Consider the following 21,529-nt stretch of genomic DNA (forward strand, 5'->3'; position numbering starts at 1 on the left):
CCCCCCCCCCACATACAGTAGCTTCTAGGCTCTTCTGTTTCAAAGTCACAGGAGCCTGCTCTAGTGCTATTGTCTGGCTAACAGTAAAAGACCGCACAGTTTATCCATTAGGAGGAATAAAGCAAAATGTTGATAGTCAAGTAGTATTGTGGTATGGGTTAGAACAGCTGCTGTTGACATGTTAATAGTTCAAAAGAGCAATGACCTATTACTTTCAAGATCCAACACCGGGAACAAATTGTTTGGAAATGATTTACTGTTGCCACTATGGGGATTATCTTTGTCACTGGCAAACAAGATAAAATGACGAATGTATTCATTGCATAGTTTCTTGTGCATTTTCTTCAATCTCTTAGAGAATTGGCACAACATGAGGATATTAATACATTTAATTACTGAATAAAGGTGTGTTGTGAACACAGATTTTTATACTGGATCCTGATGTAGTAGAATAGCAAGAATCCATTTATAGTTTAAGACTGTGTGTGATTTGTATTTGGTAGCTGATAAGAAATTCAGTTTGCTCAGTCTTTGTGTTTCTTCATTTGCTTATCTTCAACATTCATGCCATTCAGCCACAAAAACATAATACTAGAAAATTATGCTTGAAGGGGAGGTACAGAGTCAACCATTTACTTTAGCCTTATATACTTTACGAATTCTGATATCCTGCTGTATAGGTTGCTTAAATGGTGAAAAACAAGTTAGCTGACGTTGTGTGTGTGTGTGTGTGTGTGTGTGTGTCAAATAGGAAAGGTGGTTGAATAAGTACTGTATGGTTTGTTTGTTTTTGGTTCTTCGGGGGCTTTTAAATTATTTTTCAGTGCTTTTCTATTAGAGTACTTTAGCAGTCTGAAAATTAGGTTTCTATTTCTTTAGGTAGAACAACCAGGTGGTTGATAGAAGACTTTTGGAGTCTCCTTCTCCTAAGCTAATAGCTTACCCTTATCAGTCGATTTCTGTTCCATGATAGAAAATCATACACTTTGATCAACTCGGCTAAGTAAGGATGGGGCAAGTTCAGAAAAGAAGACCAGAAGCACTTACAGTAAGCCCCAGGACTACTGTATTTACTCAAATATAAGATGACCTTGAATAGAAGACAACCCCACGTTTATTCTATATATGGAAAATTTATAAATTGGTTATAATTTTGCACGTATAGAATCTATATATTGGAGGGTTGTCTTGAATCCCTCTCCCCCATTTGTGCAGCAGGGAAAGCAGTGGCTGGGGAGGGTCAGGTAGTCCCATTGCTCTCTGCCCCGCCCCCTGTCACCTGCACCCACCCAGCCTCTGCCCCTCCCCCTTGCTCTCTCCAGTCTCAGCCTCTTCCCCCACTCTCCCCACTATACTGTCAAAGGCTGCTCAGGCTGCTCCATACTGGAGCACAAGACATGGCTGCTCAGGCTGCTCCATACTGGAGCACAAGACATGGAAGTCCAGTCCTTGCCTGGCCATACAGCAGTGTCAGTGCTGCTGACTAGCCAGGCAGAGGAAGGATTTTCCATGTACTCTGGGTCTGGGAGAGACCTCAGCCCAAGCCAGAGCTGAGCTGTACATGTAAAGGAGGGATTGGGGGTGTGGGAGGGAGGAAGGGGCTGGGCAGAAGCTGCATAAGAGAAGCAGGGGGGGATAGGAGGCTGTTGTCAGTCTGACTCTGGCCCTGATCCAGGCTCAGGGCCAAAGACAGCTGCAGCAGCTGCCTGCCTCTTTCCTGCCCCCCACCTCCTATGCAAATACAAGACGAGCAGCTTTTTTTCATGCTGATTGGTTGAAAAAGAAACCGTGTCTTATCCAGGTTTCGCTCGCTTTATGCTGTACATGCATTCCTGGAAAATGGCACATAACTCGAATTCACATGAAGGGAACCTACTTTACAATGTAACAAATAGGGATACGTTCCAAGACCTCAACTGTACTGACATGGTGTTGCGCCGTTCCCGGGGCAGCTGCAGCTCCAGAAACACGGGCACCAGCTGCCTTGAGTGGCGGCCACAGGTATTGCAGCCGGGTGGCTTCATGGCTTATGGCAGCTGGGGTGCTGTGCTGACGGGGCTGGGCTGCAGGGGCCAGCACTGCAGCCCAGCCCAGGCACCACCACCTGGCTCAGTGGCTCAGGGCCCGCCCCCAATATTTTTTTTCTTCCTCCACCTATGACGTCACTCCCACAATGCACCGCACAAAGCAGGCTTCCACTACACCAATTGCATAAGAGTGAATTTATTTGCATATAACAAATATTTGGTATAAAAAGGTCATCTCATAAGAGTGAATTCACATGTACAGAGCCCACGTAAAGTGAGGAAAATCTGTATTCAAGTAAATACAGTATGTTATGCTCAGTACCACGTACAGGTCAGTCGCATCATACGCACATTTAACTTACGCAAATTCAACTATACGCGGGGTGGGAAGGGGGGCGGGGCTTGAGTTTGCACGCGGCGCTGCCACTTACCTGGAGGCCCATAATGGCGGTGTCGGCCACTGCCTCCAAAACCTCCCGCTGTTGCCATGGAGCCATGCCCAGAGCTGTGTGGCTGGCCGCCGGGTGCACAGCCCTAAGCACGGCGCCACATGCAAACTCAAGCCCTGCCCCCCCTCCCACCCCGCGTATAGTCACCGATTTTTCACCTTACGCGCTGACTTCAGAACCTAACCCCCGCATAAGATTCGACTCCACTGTACTTCTCTTGCTTCTTCAAATTCCCCATTCCTTCTAGGGAAAAGGAATATCCATTGAGCTTTTTCTGTCTGCAGATAGGGGCTAAGGACTGCTAAGTTGGCACTGGGCTTATCTGGGAAACAGACCCATCATTATCGGGAGTGTGGTAAGGATGAGCCAAGAGTCCCCTATTCAGATTAATATTATGTGGTTGTTTCTGATTTCTGAGAAACCAAAGCAGATGGGAATCTCTCACCTCTCTCCTATTTACTTCAGATGATTGTGTCAATGACTAAATCAGCATACTACTAAGTGAGAGTTGCATTCTTAACCGTTGCGTTTGCAGTTCTGTCCACTTTTAACTACCAGGTAGAGAATAATATTAATTTCCAAGTTCCTAAGGTATTAAGTAGTTAATTGGAGAGCCGCAAGATAAACCTGAAATGTAAAGCATGTCTTGACAAAGGCTACACACGCTTTTCATGCACTGCAAACCTGGAACTTGCCGTTTGCAGTTTCTTGATTCATCATACCTATCTGTCCCCAAGCCAAGAGGCTTTATTGCCTTTACTGAATTTCTACCTCTGTTTAACTCTACTTTTCTTCATCAGATCCTTGATTCATCATAGGTCCTTAATGTTTTCAGATCCTTATTTTTCACCTTTGGCATGCTTATCTGTACATTAGTGTTTTTTCAGACATCCTGATGTTCATGATTTGCTGATCTGACAGCAATTTTACATCCTTTCTTACCTGGGTAGTTGGAGGATTTCATGCGCCAGTCCTGTTTGCAAACACTTATCTTGTTTGCAAAGCAACATTATCTCTATATTCTACTTGTTACCAACCAGAACAGCAGCAAGTTTATATCTGAAAGACTGATTCATCCAAGATTCCTCTTCAGTGCTGCTGTTGGAAGTAACCTTCTCTTCTCTGGATACAGAAGAAAAGGTCATCTACTCTATTCAGTCAACTAGTTCAAGGAAGAGACCAATTGCAAGAGCTAGACAAAAGGGTTGTGACTTAGTTGCCAAAAGCAGTATCAGGGACAAATAAGCACTTCTGTGCTTGTCACTTCTGACCCTATTAGATGAGTTTTGCTATTTTGAGGAGGATGGACACACAGAGTTCTGATATGTGATAACTCAGTTAATTGAAGTGTGCTGTTGTGAGAACATATCTGTAGAAAGTTGCCACAATGAGCCAGACGGCATGGTTTGCTGAAAAAATTAATAGGAGACATGATCAAGGCTAACCCAAAACTGACTATTGGAAGCCTTGAAAATGATGAGAGCCAGTCTGTGTGGGCTTCTGATACCACAAAAGACAGCGAAAGAGATGGGTTATTCTGCAGTCAATTAGCATTGTTTACATTAAGTTGTATAGAAAGTGCATAGCTTTTTCTCAGTAGTGAGGCTATGCACTTAAGTGGAGCTAGCTATAGTTGCAATTTACCCATGACCAGGTAAGTTGAAGTAAATGCCAGTGTCTTTCAGCTAGTTGGTGAAGCTACCTGCCTTAAGTAAAGGCAAAAGAGCCCAGTTTCTACACAGCTTTACAGGCAGGACTAAATTGTTTTGTTTTTTTGGGGTGGAAGTGGGGAAGGTATTGTGTATACAGATTTATATTGCAATTTTTTCCTTTGGTAAATATTCAGTGGGCAGCTTGTTTTGTTTTGTTTTTTGTTTTAACATCCTACAGCTTTGGATGAGCTAATTGATAAGAAATCAAGCAAGATGGTATTTTGCTAAGAGTGATATGGAAGACTTTTGGGATATAAATTGAAAAAACTTTGCAAATCTATGCCATATGTTAAAACTGTTCTGGGGAAATGTGAAACTGTCACATTTTACTCATTTTCTATGTAAAAGAATGACTACTTGTAGTACAAAGTTCAAGTATTTTTTATTATTATTATTTCAGGCTGGCATTCCAGATCCCCCAGATATGTCTGAAGAATTAATCCGAGTGAAAGCCAAAGAACGACACTTTCTGGAACAATTATTGGATGGTAAAAAACTGGAAAATTATAAAATTCCAGTCCCCATCAAAGCAGAGCTCAGAAAATATCAGCAGGTAACAACTTCTGCTTTAATTTTAAAGAACAAATTCTGAGGTCTGAACTTAAGTAAGAAAACATACCAACTGCCCACCTGTAAAACAGTCAGCTTATATATAGGGCCTACTCTGCCTATACCAGTGATTCTCAACTTTTTTAGAACTGCGGCACACCTTTAGTTTACACAGTTTTTGACTACAGGAAAATAACTTCTGTTATTTGACTACAGAAAGAACTCAAAAAAGACCACAAGTTAGGATTGTTATTAACACTGTGGATTCATTTTTGAAATCTCTGGATTGATCTTGTCAGTTATGTTTTCACACCTAACAGTGCCAAAGCATCCTGATTCAAAATCGGTGGTCAGTACCTACTGACTGCTTCTACATCTCCTGCAACCCAAGAAATGGCACCAGAAATAAAAAAAAGTTGTGGACCATCTGAGGCTGTCTAAAAGGTGGTAGCAAGGGGACAAAAGCAGGTCTCCCTCACTCCATACAAAGGCAGGTTTTTCAAATAGCTGCCATACCATGTATAGGCTAATAAAAATGCAGTTCCTCTGCATATCTTCAGATGCTGAAAATCCCTAAGCAAAGGACATTGCCATCCATACATCTTCCGACCCTCTTCTGCCCTCCAAGAAGTCTCTCTTTTTTTTTTTTTTTCTTGGGAGAAGGAAAAACATTGTGTTTCTTCAGTAAGGAGATGATTTATAAAGGAAACCTCTCAGTTAAAACCATCTTGACAACAAAGGGTGCAGAAAAGTGACAATTTTCACCCGATCTGGTCACAGTAAGTGGTTTATAGCTGTGACCAAACACAAGTGCACAGCTGCAGGCATCTTCAGAAATGACTGATCTGATGAAAATCTGACCCCTCATTGCATGAGAGGTCAGATTTAAGATGTTTCAAACCAGAGCATCTTCTGTTACTTCTGCCTGCCTGCCAGCCTGTCAGATTTCAGAATGGGAGGGGGAAAGGGAGCCAGAGGGAGCTTGGGTTTTTTTCAGCCCCTACTGGAGTATGGGGCAAGTGTATTGGAGTTGTGTGAAATATCTACAACTTTACCCCTCAGCTGCTGGATGGAGCTTGTGATGAAAGTAACAGGACTGGAGTAGGAAGCTAGAATCTGCATTAGTGGTGCCATACAGTAGTATGCAGTTAAGGCTGAATTTTAACTTTCATTCATTGGGGATTCAGAAATAGGATTTAAGGAGAAATTTAAAAAAATTCCTAGTGTTTGCGGATCTCGGTCATAGTTTTTCAGTTCTTGGAGCAGACAATATTGAATTGCCGTGCAGATGCAGAAGTGAGCCCTTGGATTAAAGGAGTCTCAGAAAGGAAAATTATCAGGGTATACATTCTCTAGTTGTCTTCTCTCTTGTTAATGTGTGAAGTACTGCTGCTTGGCCAATAAAGGGCTACAAAAATGCTTTTTCTCTGCAACTGCTTGGGCGCATATACACATACAAATGCTCTGGGGTGGGTTTACTCTACAGTAGACATATGTGCAGGCAAGTGTGAGCAGATTGCTGCTCATGGCAGCAGTCTGCTACCAGCCTTGCACCAGCCCCCTGCAGCAGCCAGGGAGAGCTCAAAGTGGATCCCCCTAGGTGCTGCTTGGGCTGGCAGGGAGCACAGGCCAAAAGACAACTGTCTCCTGGGTGGGGCTGAAACATTGCTTCCCTGCCCCTGGGAGCTGCCTGCTGCTAGGGTGGGCTCTGCCACCAGAGCCCAGGCAGGAACAGTGTCTCCCTGCCCAGGCATCAGGGAGCTCCCAGACCCTATTCTGCAATCACAGCGCTGGGGATGGGAGATTCTTATTTGTGGAGCTAGGGCTGAGAGAGAAGAATCTCCCAGCACCCGCTCCCCAATTGTAGTTGTGGAGTGGGGGCAGGGGCACATGTCCCTGCCTGGGCTCTGGAACCTGCTTCAGCAGCAGTAAGTTTCCAGGTGCAGGGAACAATCACTCGCCTCCTGCTGCCTAGTTGATTGGGAACACATTTGTTCCCGGTCAGCTGTCTACACCTGCACAATGATGCAGTAAGTAATCGGGAGTAAGTTTGCTACTTGTATTTACCGGTAGCAAATTTCCTCACAGTTAGAGCAACTAATTGTGCAGTAAGTGTCTGTATGTATAGATGGTGACTGCGCAGTAATTTGCTCATCTCAAGTAAAGCGTTTCATGTAGACGCATCCCTTGTGTTTGAAAAGGTTTCCTTAATGACTGCATTCCTACTGTCATCTCCCCTCCCCTCAGTCTACTCCCATAGCTGTGGAAGGGATGGACTGAAGAGAGAGAGAGAGTATGTGTGTGTGTGGGGGGGAGTCTTTTGTTTTGGTTTTGTAATTTTCAGAGAACAGGATGGGGCCTAGCTCACTTAAACTGTATGTTTTAAAAAAATATGATTGCTTTGACTTTTTGCCCTGTTTTGAGACCACTTTTTTCTTATTTCAAAGGACGGTGTGAATTGGTTGGCATTTCTCAATAAGTACAAACTTCATGGAATTCTTTGTGATGATATGGGTTTAGGGAAAACTTTGCAGTCCATTTGCATTCTTGCTGGAGATCATTGCCTCAGGTAAGATTTTTTTAAAGAAATACTGTTCTGTGGACTAATACAGATTTTTAATGTACTTTTACAGAAAAGTAATACGCTTGTGCTTTAATACCCTGAAGGGCTCAAGAATATGCAAGAACTAAACTAGTAGACAGTGTTCCTCTTCCATCCTTGGTGGTATGTCCCCCAACACTTACAGGTCACTGGGTGGATGAAGTCGGAAAATTTTGCTCCAGAGAATATCTCAATCCTTTGCACTACACTGGACCTCCCACAGAAAGAGCAAGGTAATCACAAAAGGGAAGTATTTTATGGGTAGTCTCTTTGATTATACAAAGAATTTTGAAATTCATCTTGCTGCTAAAACAAATAATTTAGCTACTGTGAGGACAGGACATTCTAGGATGTCTTATTTTATGGATAACGGTGAAGATGCATTTACTTACACTTTTCCTGCACACTATTTCTCTTCATGTCTTAAGGTTGCAACACCAGGTGAAAAGACATAATCTCATAGTGGCATCATATGATGTTGTACGAAATGATATTGATTTCTTCAGGTAAAGACTTATATTTTTTTTTCTTGCTTTTGTTTTAAAAGTAAGTAAATATCTCTACTTAAGACTTCCTTTTTATTTCCTAGAAATATTAAGTTTAACTACTGTATTCTTGATGAAGGCCATGTAATAAAAAATGGAAAAACAAAATTGTCAAAAGCAGTAAAGCAGTTAACAGCCAATTACAGGATAATTCTTTCTGGGACACCAATTCAGGTAATTATTGCCCTATTTTTGAGGGGCTGGGGGTAGAAGAAAAAGATGCAAAGGAAGATTATTTTGCAGTCATTTTGGGTGTTCTTACTTTTTGCTCCGAGAGCTGTTCCAGTTAAAGCGCCTGCAGTGTCGCATGTATTCAGTGCCCTGCTTTTCAAAACGGTAGCAGGGGTGCTTTAACTAAAGCTCATTCAGTGAGCTTTAGTTAAAGCACCCCTGCCATCACATCACTATTTTGAAGTGCATGAACTCTGAATATACGTGATGCAGAGGCTGCTGGAGTATGCTAATTAATTGAGTCTGCACACGTTGGAGCAGACATCCAGCACATGTATAGGTGCCCTTTGGTATGCTTATGCCCTGCTCAGTATATAGCTACTTGTTTCATTGCCCCTCTACACAGTCTAAGCCAGATCTCTGATGGGAGAGCAGAGAAGAGACCTGGGATGGGGAGAGGACTTAGACTATTTTTCTTAAATTGTTTGAGGGAAGGTGGATCCCCCAGTCATCCACCTTTACAGAATAAATAGAAAATTTCACTTCCAGGAACTCAGTGCACTTAACCCCAACACACATTTCCTTAGAGATTGGATATCTTCCTAATATATAAGATATTTTTCATCTGGGACATTTGCCTCATACAAGGCTGAGGCCATGAGCAGCCCCTGATTTCTCTCTTTCTGCCACCGTCCTGCAGATATAAGCATTTGGTTTAATACAAAATATGCCAGTCACAATAAGGCAAGTAAATCTGTCACTGGAGCCTGCCCCTTTTTATCCCTTTGCCCCTTTCCCACAGTTGCAGAAGCACCAAAAACTTGAAGGGTTATAAATGGTATTGAAAAAGTTTGAGTCACACTGCAGAAAACAAGGAAGTGTAATCCATAGTAATCTGGAACTGTGTATTATTTTGAAAATATTTTAACAAATGTTTCTCTTATATTCAGAACAACGTCTTAGAGTTGTGGTCATTGTTTGACTTCCTTATGCCAGGATTTTTGGGTACCGAACGCCAGTTTGCAGCTCGTTATGGCAAACCAATATTGGCAAGTAGAGATGCTCGGAGCTCCAGTCGCGAACAAGAGGCAGGTAAGAAATAAACTAATCTTTCTTATTGCCTATTTAAATTTCTATCGCTTTGGAAAATATCACAGTATATGGGTATCAGTAATGTCAGTTTTACTGTTTGTGACATTTGAACTAATCTCATAACTTGTGTTCTTTCCAAATTTGCTTCCCGTTTCTGTTAAAACTAGGAGTTCTTGCAATGGAAGCACTGCACCGTCAAGTTCTTCCATTTCTGTTGAGGAGAATGAAAGAAGATGTGCTACAGGATCTTCCACCCAAAATAATTCAGGATTATTACTGTACTCTTAGTCCTTTACAGGTAAGCATAAAAAGAGAGGACTTAAACACTCATTAGTACTAGGGATATGAAAGGTTAAACAATCAGTTAACCGATTAAGGCCAGCTTACGGGTTATTGTTTAGCTTGGGACAGGTGCAGTCTGGCAGAGAAGGGGGGAAAGGGAAGCTGCTTGGTGCCGCAGCGGGAACTAGAAGGTGGCAAAGGAGTGGGGAGGGGGACTCTCTTACCCATAGCCTAAGACTGGGGTAGGCAACCCCCAACACTCGTGCCAGAGCATGATACATAAAGGCAATTTTCTTGGCATGTATGCATCAAGGAAGGGGCTGGGGCTTCGCTGCCATGACAAGGATTGGGCCCCTTGCGGCTTACCTGCCATCTGCTGTTTTGGGCACAATGCCTTGTTACCCTTTGATTGGACTTCATTGTTAGGAGTGAGATTAATTGATCAATGAGACCATTTCAGTCGCAACTCAAAAGCTTTAATAGGATATGCTATAGCAAAGACTTATTGGTACTAATAAAGGCAATGCTTATGCAGCCTTGGATTCTGGAAGAACGAGTCTGCTGGCTAGGCCTCTCATTTCCTGGGGACTCTTGCTGAGTCTTTTTTGTTTCATTTTTTCTGCTGAGCTTCAGGAAAGGTCCAATGTGTTTCTTACCCCCAAGTCCAATATTATTTATAGGTGGTTGATTTTGACGTGCTAATATTTGACCTCTGATTGGAAAAGTTCCAGTGAAATGGAGAAATTTAAATAAAACCAGCTGGATGGAACCAGATTTTAATGGCCTGGGAAAGAGGTCAAGGGATCAACTTGGATAAGGTTCTTTATTTTTAGGTGTCTGACACCAGTCTGTTAATCATCTGGTAATCTTTACTTTAATCAAAATCATGCTGATCAATTGAAATGTATATTTTTGAGATGGCAGAAGGACAGATTTCTTATCTTCTTTCTGACTTTCCATTTGGCCTTTGGTCGTTTATTTACTAACTGTGGCCTAACAAAGCTACTTTGCTCTTTCTATCCTAAGGGGCTGCCTTTGTATATATAATATTTTGAACATGTTAGCAAAAATACATTTATTATAGCAAAATAACTATTAGTACATTAGGTCACTTTAGTTATTAATGGTTTTAGGATGCAATTGTAATACAGAGTATCTAAGATACAGGCCAGGGCAGGCAAAGTCTGGCTCATGGGTGGGATCGGGCCCACGGCTAACTCCATATCCCAGCAGCTGCTGCCTGTGTCACTGCAGCCAACTTCCGTGGGGACCCCAGGAGCAGTGGGGCCATGACAGTGCAGGACCAGAGTTTCCATGCAGATGGTCCCTGACGCATGGTTGAACAGGAAGCTTCTCGGGAGCTGGGCCTGGGATCTTGTGGCTATTAAAGCGCGAGCCGGAGTTGGGACAGAGCTGCAATCTGCTGCCTGCACACCCTGGACGGGAAGGGGGCCCAGCTCTGGATCACTCTGTCACCACTATGGAATCCCGGTCCTGGCCCCAAAGCAGCTCTCTCCCCAGCCACGTGCCCTGCCAACACTGCTTGGGCCAGTCTCCATGAAAATCCTGGCCCCTGTGCTGTCACAGGTCTGCTGCTCCTGGGGTCCGTGGAAGCTGGTCGCAGCAACGCAGACAGGGTCTGCTGACCAGATTTACCATTTTGCCCACCCCAGTGTAGGCTGCTGTGTTATCAGTTAACTATTTAATGGATATAATTAGAGGAGGTTAAACAAATAAATAATTTATTTGGTTCCTGTTCTGTACATTCATGGCTGGAAAGAAACTTGTTTACAACTCCATCTTCCTAAGACTAATTCAGAATCAATCTTGCTGTACTTGAGTGCTCAGATTTAGAAAAACTTTAAGCCTTAAAATTAAATTCATTTGGAGTGTTTCTGGCTTCACTGTTTGAGTAGTTGTACAAGCTAATTTCCTTGGCTCAAATTCCCTTTTTTCTGGCATGGGAGATATAGACAATATACATGAATTTGCAAATTAATTGAAAGTTACTTTTTCAAACTGAATGTAAAATAACTTGCTATTGATGCCACTGTGTATCCCATAAGGTAATTGTTTTCTTTTCCATTTGTTGCATCATTAGACAGTTTAGAATTAAATTCCAGTAAATTGCCCATTCATTATTTGAGTATGCATATGTATTTTAGTTGTATTTATAGCCACTTCTTTCATCTGGGGACTTGCAGGTTCAGCTTTATGAAGATTTTGCCAAGTCTCGTGCCAAATGTGATATTGATGAAACAGTTTCATCAATTTCACTGACAGAAGAAACTGAAAAGCCAAAGCTTAAAGCTACAGGGCATGTGTTTCAGGTACTGATTTCTTTTGTAGTTTGTCCTGTCTTCTTAATAATATACTTCTAGTAAATTAAATTCCAGAATTCTTTTTACTGTGGGTTCAGTTGAAAAGGGTAACTTTGTACACAAAATGTTAAGATGTAGTTAGATTTAGTTTACCCAAGTCTTGCAGCTACAGTTGTTTTAAATGAAGTAATTCTATAGCAGTGGGTCACATTGTCTAGAAGATGTTGAAGAGCTAGAATGATTTAAATGAAATGTTGATGTCTTAACGTTTTAGTGTGCAATTTCCAGTTTTTAATATTTTAACTGAGATTTCTTTTATATAGTCCATTGAATTAGCCTGTATGTATCTATTACTACATAAGATCCCAGATTTGAGCTTTATTCTAAACTGCAAATGGAGTATAAAAAATTCTCCTTTAAATTCATTCACTGCTTAAAAAAACCCCAAAAGTTGGAGGCAACACGAATTTTAGTCTTGTCAGAATTATTGTACTTGTAAAGGTCATAGGAAAAAGGTGAACAAAAGTGGATGCATCTGTGCTAGCCCACTTAAGCCCCTAGCAAGTTAATCACATCTTAAATAATAACCCAGTCACATTCAGGCAATTAATGGGACCATAAAACATGAAGCCAACCATAAAACTATTCCACAAAATATGTAAATGTGTAATGTAAAATGTGTAAATGTGGTTTCTATCGCACCTTAAACTGAGAACATGTGGCAGCATCCTTCACCATGAAACCTAATGTTGGCAACATGGTAAGGTTTGGTTGACAACTCCCCTAGCCCTGAGACTGCATTTGGAGTTTCCAGCCAGCTCTAGTCTGGTCCTGGGACTGGGACCCACAATCAGCTGACTTGTTGTGGGTCCTGGGACTGGGACCAACAGTCTCCAGCTGACTGTCAGTCCCAGGACCATACTGGAGTCTCCCCCTGGCTTCGGGGCTGGAACCCACAATCAGCTGAGATTGATAATTAACTGATTGTGGGTCCCAGCCTTGGGACCACACCGGCTCACCAGGCAGCCAGCTTTTAACTTGTTGATACAGAGAGAACCAGAAATCATGATACCAGGTTCCACCTGCCCAGGCAAGTAATGGCTCAGTTAGGATCTGATATGCAATTCCAGAATTGTGTGTCCTGTCATGCACCTGTGGCATGGAAGGAGAGTTGCTAATGTTGCATCAAGGAACAGGTCTCATCATGCCATTAATTGAACATGTGCCAGGGGCCTTAGCCAGTTTCAGTATAGAAGTTTACAAATCACTTCTCTTCACAACTAGAGTTTCAATGGACATTTATTTAATACTTCCATACATTCCTGTGAAAAATGGATAACAATATTATAGGACCATGTATAATGCTGCCTTTTTATTCAAGTGCAACATTTTGCTGGTGGCAGTAGGGACAATTTTCCTCATGAAACAGCATCTGTGCAAGACTATACACCATAATTCTCTGAAGGATCTCTCATGGCTCTTTGGACACCGGCTTGTCCCATGATTACATGAAGGCCTGGTGAAGTAGACTTCATTGTGCTATCCCTGGAAGTGGAATCATGGGCTCATCTAGGATTTTGAAAAAAAGGGTGCAGATGGTGTGGTGCATCCTCATCGCATATAACACAACACATTTTTCTCCAGTTAAAGAGAAACTAAAAGATGTACATGTTAGTACATGTTAGCTAGAGGCTCAATACTGTATTATTCAGTTTAAAATCAAAGCAAAAAATATAAGTATTGGAAGGTGTACTAATTTGCAAGATTATGTAGTAAATTAAAAAAACAACAAACTAGGCAAAAATAGTCCAAAATACTGTTTTATTAGTCCTGTAATCATAGTTAAATGTACAACTCTTACTCCGCTTCACAAAACAAAAGAGAAGCTTTTTGAGCATCCTTGACAGTGCATCCAACACTTCACTGTCAGTCACATGAGTTAATGTTCACTTGAGTTAATGTTAACACACTTGAATTAAGGTTTTTAGCTATAATTAAAAACAATCTGCAGGAATGTGAAATAGGAAAGAGATATCACCAAATACAGCTAACAGACAGCAACATTGCAGAAGAAAGGGTAACTTGATTAATAGAACATCAAAACCATTAAAAAGGAGAGAGGGTCATTAGCACCAGTGGAGTAAAGAGAGATTAGCAGAAATCAGATACATTTATAATGAGCCATTAAGTCAATAGACTCCCTCAGCGGTGTCTAAATAGAAATGCTGCTGGCTCTTTGGGGCAGTTGGTTTGAATGTGTGGGTGTAACAGGAATTAAAGGTGGGGGTGTGCAACTGCACCACCATACCCCTCCCTCCACCCCTCACCATCCCTGGATCTTTTATAAACCCAATAATCCAAGATCTCATCATAACAACCTTTTATTTATTTATTTTTAAATGTATTATACAGACATCGCTCATAAATCTTTTGTGGACAGACTTGTGAAATTTGGGCTAAATGAGCTCTGATGCTCAAGATGGGTGATTTTGTTCATTCTGGGCACATCTACATAAGAAGTTCACTGCAGTTGCCTAATTAGCTTCACAGTATGTCTTGGCATCTACACGTCTGTCTACATGACCACCGATTGGGCATCAGGAAACTAACAAACTTTGCAGTAGGCTAGTACTTATAAATATGCAGCAGCGCATGTGTAGACACTAATGGGGCAGGCTGGGGCATGAGGGTGCTCCAGTGTTGGGCTAGCTAGCCCCCTGCCAGCTGGGGTCCCAGGCGCACATGGTGCAGTTCCAGGTGCACATGTAAATGTGGCACCCAGGAGCAATACACTCCGGCCCAGTATGCACCAGAGTTTATCGCTGCACGTTAATATGCATGGGTAGATGCTCCCACTATTTGTTTGACTTAAATGCTGCTAATCCTTCCTCCTTAATTTACCTCTCAAAGGCACTGCAGTATTTGCGGAAACTCTGCAACCATCCAGCATTAGTGTTAACAACCCAGCATCCAGAATACAAGAGAATCACAGAGCAGCTTGCAGCTCTTAACACATCTCTTCGAGATATTCAGCATGCACCTAAACTGTCTGCTTTAAAACAAGTAGGTAAACTTCACCTATGTTCACACCTCAATTCATGATATTTTATGTGGTTTTGAGTGTGTTTTCTTTTGAAAAACATGCTTTTCATTTGAAATCTACTGTTTAAAAAAATGAGCAGGCCTGTGTCTGTTTGTCAGTGTTCTAGTTTTACCTTCCCATATTCCAGGTATTATCTTTCAGCTCCTGCTGTGCAAAACTTAAACACAAAGGAAGTTAAAGCCTATTGAAGTCAGTAAGCTATGTTGAATTGTGACAGGACTATGCATAGTTAGGTTTGCTGCCTCGTACATAATCAAACTGATGTCAAATAACACAGTACTAATAAACGGGGAAACTAGATAAGATTAATGGAAAAAAATAAGTTTATAGTAAGCAACGTTGTAATATGGTAAAAAGCTTTAGGCAGAACTATGACTTTTAAAACACTGTCCTTTTTTTAACATACAGCTGCCATGTAAGTGAAGTATTTAAAACTATCCTGAATCTGCTTCCTTTGAAACAAGCAGCTATGACTCTCATTTCTCAAATTTTAATTGGAGAATTTCTGCTCATTTATTTATACATGTATATACATTTAGAAATACTTTTCCCTTTTTTTAGAAAACAATTACTGTATTCCTTCAGTGTTCGTAAATTGGTAGACGAGAGGATGAGAAATTTGAAGTATTGAAACTATAATTTCAGTACTAGGAATAGTTACTGCATTATTGAAAACTCATTAAGACTTTGATCCTGTAGTGTGAACTGCGTGGGCTCAGCAGTTTGCCAAGATGGATCATGATGCAGGACTTAAGAGCTTAGTCACTGTTTTGTCAAGTGCTCTGAGGCCTATGAAGTATGAAAATTGCTTTTTCTAGTCTTTTTATATTGCTGCCTCTAAATCATGCCAGAAAACCTTTTCTACTATTTATTATTAAATCAATTCTCAATATTATACAAGAATACATACATAATTTTAAGCAAATTGTAAACCTTTTGGTAACTGTGTCATTGGTTCAGTAATATTTTTGTATGAATTGCAATTAACTGTGGAGAAGAACCAAGTGAGAAGGTAAATTTGTTGCCAAATTTTGCAAGTTGTTTATGGTTTGAAGGAATGCAGGAATGAAGGAAGCTGGAGAGAGAATCCTTGTTTGCAACGGAATTTGAATAGTTAAGGTCCCCACAAGAACACTCTCATCTGGAATACGTGTGTGTGTATAGTTTATATATTTGTTGGTAATGTAAATGTTTATACATTTATATGAGAGACTTGCTCTGTGGTAATTTCTTAAAATTTATTTTAAGCTTTTACTAGACTGTGGTTTAGGAAATGGTGGATCTTCAGAGAGTGGCACAGAAGCTGTTGTGGCCCAGCACAGAATACTTATCTTTTGTCAGCTCAAGAGCATGCTGGATATAGTAGAACATGACCTTCTCAAACCTCACTTACCCTCTGTTACATATTTGCGACTGGATGGCAGCATACCTGCTGGTCAGAGGCATTCCATTGTTTCACGGTAAGTTCTTCTCTTAAACACTGGAAAGGCAGACTAAAATAAATGCACTTTTTCTTGTTCCCTGGGAGCTCTTGTAGTTCCTAGATTTTTCTTATTTCCACATGTGGAAGTGAAACTGTTAGTTGTCATTAGATTTGCATCAAATTCAATCTGTGATTGAACACTTAAATTTAGTAGTGATACATGCTGCCTCACAAAATAAGCACCATATTTTTGGAAATAAATGCAAATATATTTTAAAAACTTGAATGCAACATGTGTCAACCCTCCCCACCCCTCCAGTTTTATAGTAGTCTGACTCAACTCTAATCCCTGTGTAGATTAGCATGCTTTCTGATATCAACCTATGGTGCTACTGTTTCTGGTGACCTTAGGCTCCTGAAAATAGCCCCTTTGTACCCATGGAGACAGCTGTGCCTACTAAAGAGAGGTGGATGAATTATTACAGGGGTTGGCAACCCGTGGCCTGGATCTGGCCCATGGTGGCATGGGGGATCGGCATCATGCAGCTTGACCTGGCCTATTTTCCCTTTCTGCCTTATGCTGCCTTTTTGATTCTTTATGCAGTGCACACCTCCCATAGCTCTCCCTCCTCCCCATAGGCATTACTTAACATTATCACCAGTTTTGGCCTTCCCTACTGCCGCAAGGGATGGGAGTCAATGATATGGGGCAGAAGCTGTCGTAGGTAGCTTGAGTGCTGCAGAGGGTGGCTGTTGGAAGCTGGATCACAAAGGGTAGCTGATCCCTGAATTATTAAGTTCCAGTCAATGATCACTAAGTATACTGTCTAGGTAATGCATATCCTGTCTGTTCTGGACTTGTCTTCCTGGCTAACACCGTGCTTTGTGTACTTTTCTTAATTGGCCCTCAATCACCCAACAGAATGCAAGTGCTAGGTGACATGTCCCACGTTATCCCATGATTTGACATATTAGCATTTTACTGTCATGGTAGTAGTATAGCAGAAGTTAAATCTTTAATTGTCTCATTTCTAGGAACCATATGCATTCAGGCACACTTTTGCCTTTACATCAACTAATTTTTAATATTGGGGTATTTTTATAAATGACTGCTTTCAGCACCAAATGTAAGAAAGCCTGATTGCCTTATTTTTTCTCTCTTTGCTGTATTCTCAATCTCTATATATTTAGTGTTTTTCATACTACATAGGAAAACTCTCTCTGAAGAAGCATTGAAAATATGACAATAAATGCTCTTATAAATCCTTGACCTTCTTATATATTTTTACATACAGATTTAATAATGACCCATCCATAGATGTTCTTTTGCTTACCACTCATGTTGGTGGACTGGGACTTAACTTAACAGGAGCTGATACAGTAGTGTTTGTGGAACATGACTGGAACCCAATGAGAGATCTCCAAGCAATGGATCGAGCACATCGTATTGGGCAGGTAAAATACCAGTTTTTAATCTTCTGTGAATTTTATCACACTTGTCTCTTCTTCCATGCAATGCTCTCATTTCACTTGATGAATAAACTAGTATGAGTAGGAAGCATTAGGGTTAGATTTTGTACATGCTTTCTGGGTTTTTATTTTGCACTGCATATTTATAAATATGGAGGGATATGGATTTGCTCAAATGGCTGCACTGAGAGAAGGAGCAGTGTATGTTAATAGCTATTGGCAGAGCTGAGAGGAAAACTATGAATTGTTTGGTGACCTCAGACCAAGTTTCTTAATTTCTCTGGTTTAGTTCTCCATTTGTAAAGCAATTTGCTATATCTCACAGAGTATATTGAGAATTAATTCATGCTTGTAAAGTTCTTTCAAGATTATCAGTTGAAAGGTTTTATGTAAATATTAGTTTTCATTATGTTTCCCGTTGGTAGCTCGGACACAAGGAAGATTCATTTATTTTACCCAGGAGGCATATGCTTATCTTGGCGATGTATCCACTAGGCCTGTGCGAGGCAGCTGGTATTTGCTTCGGGTTAGGCTGTTTTGGGGGGCGGTGATTCGATTTAGATCACTGTCCTGAATCAGTTCGGCTGAATCTGACTCAAAGATTTGGCCACCACCGAATCTCCTAATTGAACAGGCCCCATCCCTTGCCTTCTCTCCCAGCCCTGTCAATGACTGCCGGGCCCCAGCATCCTGGCACTTAAAAAACAAAACAAAACAAAGACAAACACCCCCCCCCGGGGTGCTCAGGGGGGTTGGGGCAGCAGGCAGGAGATGCGGCCTGACGGGGTCCCCCTATGGTCCTCTCCCCCCTTGTCCAGGTCCAGCTCCCTGTAGCGGTGAGCAGGGACTGCCTGAATCACCAAATCTCCTCCAAATCTTTTTCTGAATTGATTCAGAGGCTTTGGATCGATTCAGACCTTTTTATTGGTCTTCCGATTTGATTCGGAGATTTGGCCGCCAAATCAGGCCAAATTTCCTCCGAATTGAATCGCCAACCAGAGCTTTGCACAGCCCTAGTATCCACCACTCTTATTAGCTAAGGGAGGGGTGGGCAAAATGTGGCCTGCGAGGCCATTCTGTCCGGCCCACGGGGCCCCTAAAAAATTTACAAAATTCAATATTTATCTGCCCTTGGTTCCTGTCAAAAATGATGGGAACCAAGGGCAGTAGGACCCAGGGGAAGACCAGTGGGCTCCCACAACAGCAGGGCCCACCTGGCCCCACCCGCCCAACCAGAAGCCCCATGAGGCATGGGGCTTCTGGCCTGGGACCACATGGCTGACCAGCGCTGGAACCGCAGGGAAGAGGGAAAGCGGGGGAGGGCAGGGAAGGAGCCCGGGGAAAAGCCGAGTGGGGGAGTGGCCCCTCACCCGCCCCGTGCTGTAACCACTTGCAGCCTGCCTGGGGCTGCCTGTGCCTGTTCAAGACAGCCCCATGAGCTGCAGTAGGGAGCACCGGCCACGGGGTGGGTGAGGGGCTCCTTCCCGGCATGGAGGAAAGTGGCCTCTCCACTTCCCTGTGGCCAGCACCCCAAGCTGCAGCTGCTCGCAGCCCACGCGGGGCTATCTAGAGCACACACAGATAGCCCCACGCGGGCTGCAAGTGGCTGCAGCATGGGGCACCAGCCACGGAGTGGGAAGGGGCCCCATTTCCTACCCCTGTCGCTCTCAGCACCATCTTGTAACCTGGCCCTGCTGCCAGCCTGGGCCCCACGCCAGCTCCAGGTTCACCTGTCAGGGCTGCGCATGACAACAGTGGTTTGCTGCTCTGGGAAGTGTTTGCCACCGCTGCCTGTGGGCTACCCAGCGCATGAGCTCCAGGCAGGCAGCAGCATCCAACACTGCCTGGCATGGCAAGTGGGGGTGCTGCAGCTGGTGTTTCCATGCGCAGCCCTGATGGGCGAGCCCGGAGCTGGCGTGGGGGCCTGGCTGGCAGCAGGGTCAGGTTACAAGCTACTGCTGAGTGCAGGGAGAAGCAGCCCCTCACTCGCCTCATGGCCAGCCCTGCACTGCAGCTGCTTTCAGCCCATGTGGGGCTGCCTGTGCCTGCTCCAGACAGTCCTGTGTGGGCTGCAAGTGCCTGCAGCAGGGAGCGCTGGCCAGGCAAAGGGCCACTTTTCCCCACACTCAGCACCGGCTCCTTCCCTGCCGGGGAGCAGGGGGTCAGGGCTGTGCGCTGCTCCCTGCCTATACCACAGGGCTGGGGGGCACTGGGAGTGAGCAGGTGCAGGAGCACAGGGCCTGCACCAGTGTCCTGGGGCCAGTGCTGACGGGGCCAAGAGCAGGGTGGCAGGTGTGCGGGGTTCCAGCCAGCAGGCACTCTGTGGACCCAGGCCAGCTCCCCCCTCTCCCTGCTGGTGCAGCCAGCCCGGCTCCACAGACCCCTGCCAGCCTGTGCCCCGCTTTGAGCCCCACTGTGCTGGCCCTGGGACATTGGTCCCAAGATGGTGACCAGGGGGCAGGGCACCTGTCAAGGGGTAGGGCTGCCCATGTGGCCCTTGGCAGCCTGCCAAAACTGGGTAAGCGGCCCTCCACATGAAATAATTGCCCACCCCTGAACTAAGGTCTGAAATACACTCTCTATGGAGGCATTGCTCAGCAGAGGGCCCTGATCAGCCAAGCATTTAAGCAAGTGCTTTGGCTGTTTGTGAAATAGAGGCACAAAGGCCTAATTCTGGGTGGTGCTAAGTATCCACAACACTTGTTAGCTTTAATGGAAATTGCGGTTATTTTGTTACAGCTCAGGATTTGGTAGGGTGGAAATACTGTTGCTGAACCAGGATACTGCCATTTCCATCAAGGGATTTCTATGCTGAAACCTGTCAAGTATGCCTGACCCACTAGCGTGTGAGTTGGAAGAACAAGACTAGGATTTGATTTCCCAGGATCATTTTAGGTGGTTGAGAACATTGCCTCTGAGCAGGCTGATCCACTTCCCCCATATCCTTCCCTGACCTATTTACCAAAAGCTGCCTCCTACCAAATCTTCCCTCCCTGTATCCCATGTGTGGTTTATAATTAAAATATTTTCATACAGTCTATACAAACAATCTTAAATTGTCTAATGGGTGATTTCTTTTAGAAACGTGTTGTTAACGTATATCGCCTTATAACAAGAGGAACTTTAGAAGAGAAAATTATGGGTCTGCAGAAGTTCAAAATGAATATTGCAAACACTGTGATTAGCCAAGAGAATGCTAGCCTACAAAGCATGGGAACGGATCAGCTTCTTGACCTATTCACTCTTGACAAGGTAAAGAATCAGTAACACAGTTACTTACCAAAAATAGGTAGTTGATACTTGAGCAGTGTCTTGAACCTTAAAATTACTGGTCAGATGAGCATCTGAAATGGGTTAATGAACAGTAGGAAGTTTTCCAAGCAGCTGAAGTGTTCATCCTGTTGCCATGAGCCTTTGACACAGAAATCATCAGTTTAGAGATCTGCCAGGGGAGCGGGGGGTGGGGAGTAATATGATGTGTAAAGAAAAATTAGGAATAAATAAATAAGATGAATGTCATACAGAACACGTTTGGGTTTGTAATTTAGTTTAAATGTGTCTCTTCTTTCTTTGCTTACTTATGTCCTAAGGATGGGAAAACTGAAAAAGCAGACACTTCATCATCATCTGGGAAGGCGTCTATGAAATCAGTTCTTGAAAATCTTGGAGAACTTTGGGATCAGGAACAGTATGACTCTGAATACAGTCTAGAAAATTTTATGCATTCACTCAAGTAACCATTATAGTTTCAATATAACTGCTGCTAGTTCACGTTTTCCTGCT

At 43.0% G+C, this 21,529-nt stretch overlaps 1 protein-coding gene across 1 annotated transcript in view; it reads left to right on the plus strand.

The window, feature by feature from the left end:
• The window catches only part of BTAF1 (B-TFIID TATA-box binding protein associated factor 1), a gene marked incomplete at its 5' end in the record, with an annotated part of 81,688 nt that overhangs the window by 58,679 nt on the left and 1,480 nt on the right, over window positions 1-21,529 (plus strand). Inside the window, 13 exons of the mRNA XM_025210876.1 lie at window positions 4,589-4,741; window positions 7,185-7,306; window positions 7,405-7,572; window positions 7,768-7,845; window positions 7,929-8,058; window positions 9,006-9,147; window positions 9,315-9,445; window positions 11,634-11,759; window positions 14,661-14,813; window positions 16,102-16,313; window positions 17,572-17,731; window positions 20,828-20,998; window positions 21,337-21,529. The exon at window positions 21,337-21,529 is cut by the window's right edge and continues 1 nt beyond it. Coding sequence (XP_025066661.1) covers window positions 4,589-4,741; window positions 7,185-7,306; window positions 7,405-7,572; window positions 7,768-7,845; window positions 7,929-8,058; window positions 9,006-9,147; window positions 9,315-9,445; window positions 11,634-11,759; window positions 14,661-14,813; window positions 16,102-16,313; window positions 17,572-17,731; window positions 20,828-20,998; window positions 21,337-21,483 — 1,893 coding nt within the window. The remainder of the gene's footprint in view (window positions 1-4,588; window positions 4,742-7,184; window positions 7,307-7,404; window positions 7,573-7,767; window positions 7,846-7,928; window positions 8,059-9,005; window positions 9,148-9,314; window positions 9,446-11,633; window positions 11,760-14,660; window positions 14,814-16,101; window positions 16,314-17,571; window positions 17,732-20,827; window positions 20,999-21,336) is intronic.

The sequence above is a fragment of the Alligator sinensis genome, unplaced genomic scaffold (genome assembly GCF_000455745.1).
Source record: "Alligator sinensis unplaced genomic scaffold, ASM45574v1 scaffold472_2, whole genome shotgun sequence".
NCBI lineage: Eukaryota > Metazoa > Chordata > Crocodylia > Alligatoridae > Alligator > Alligator sinensis.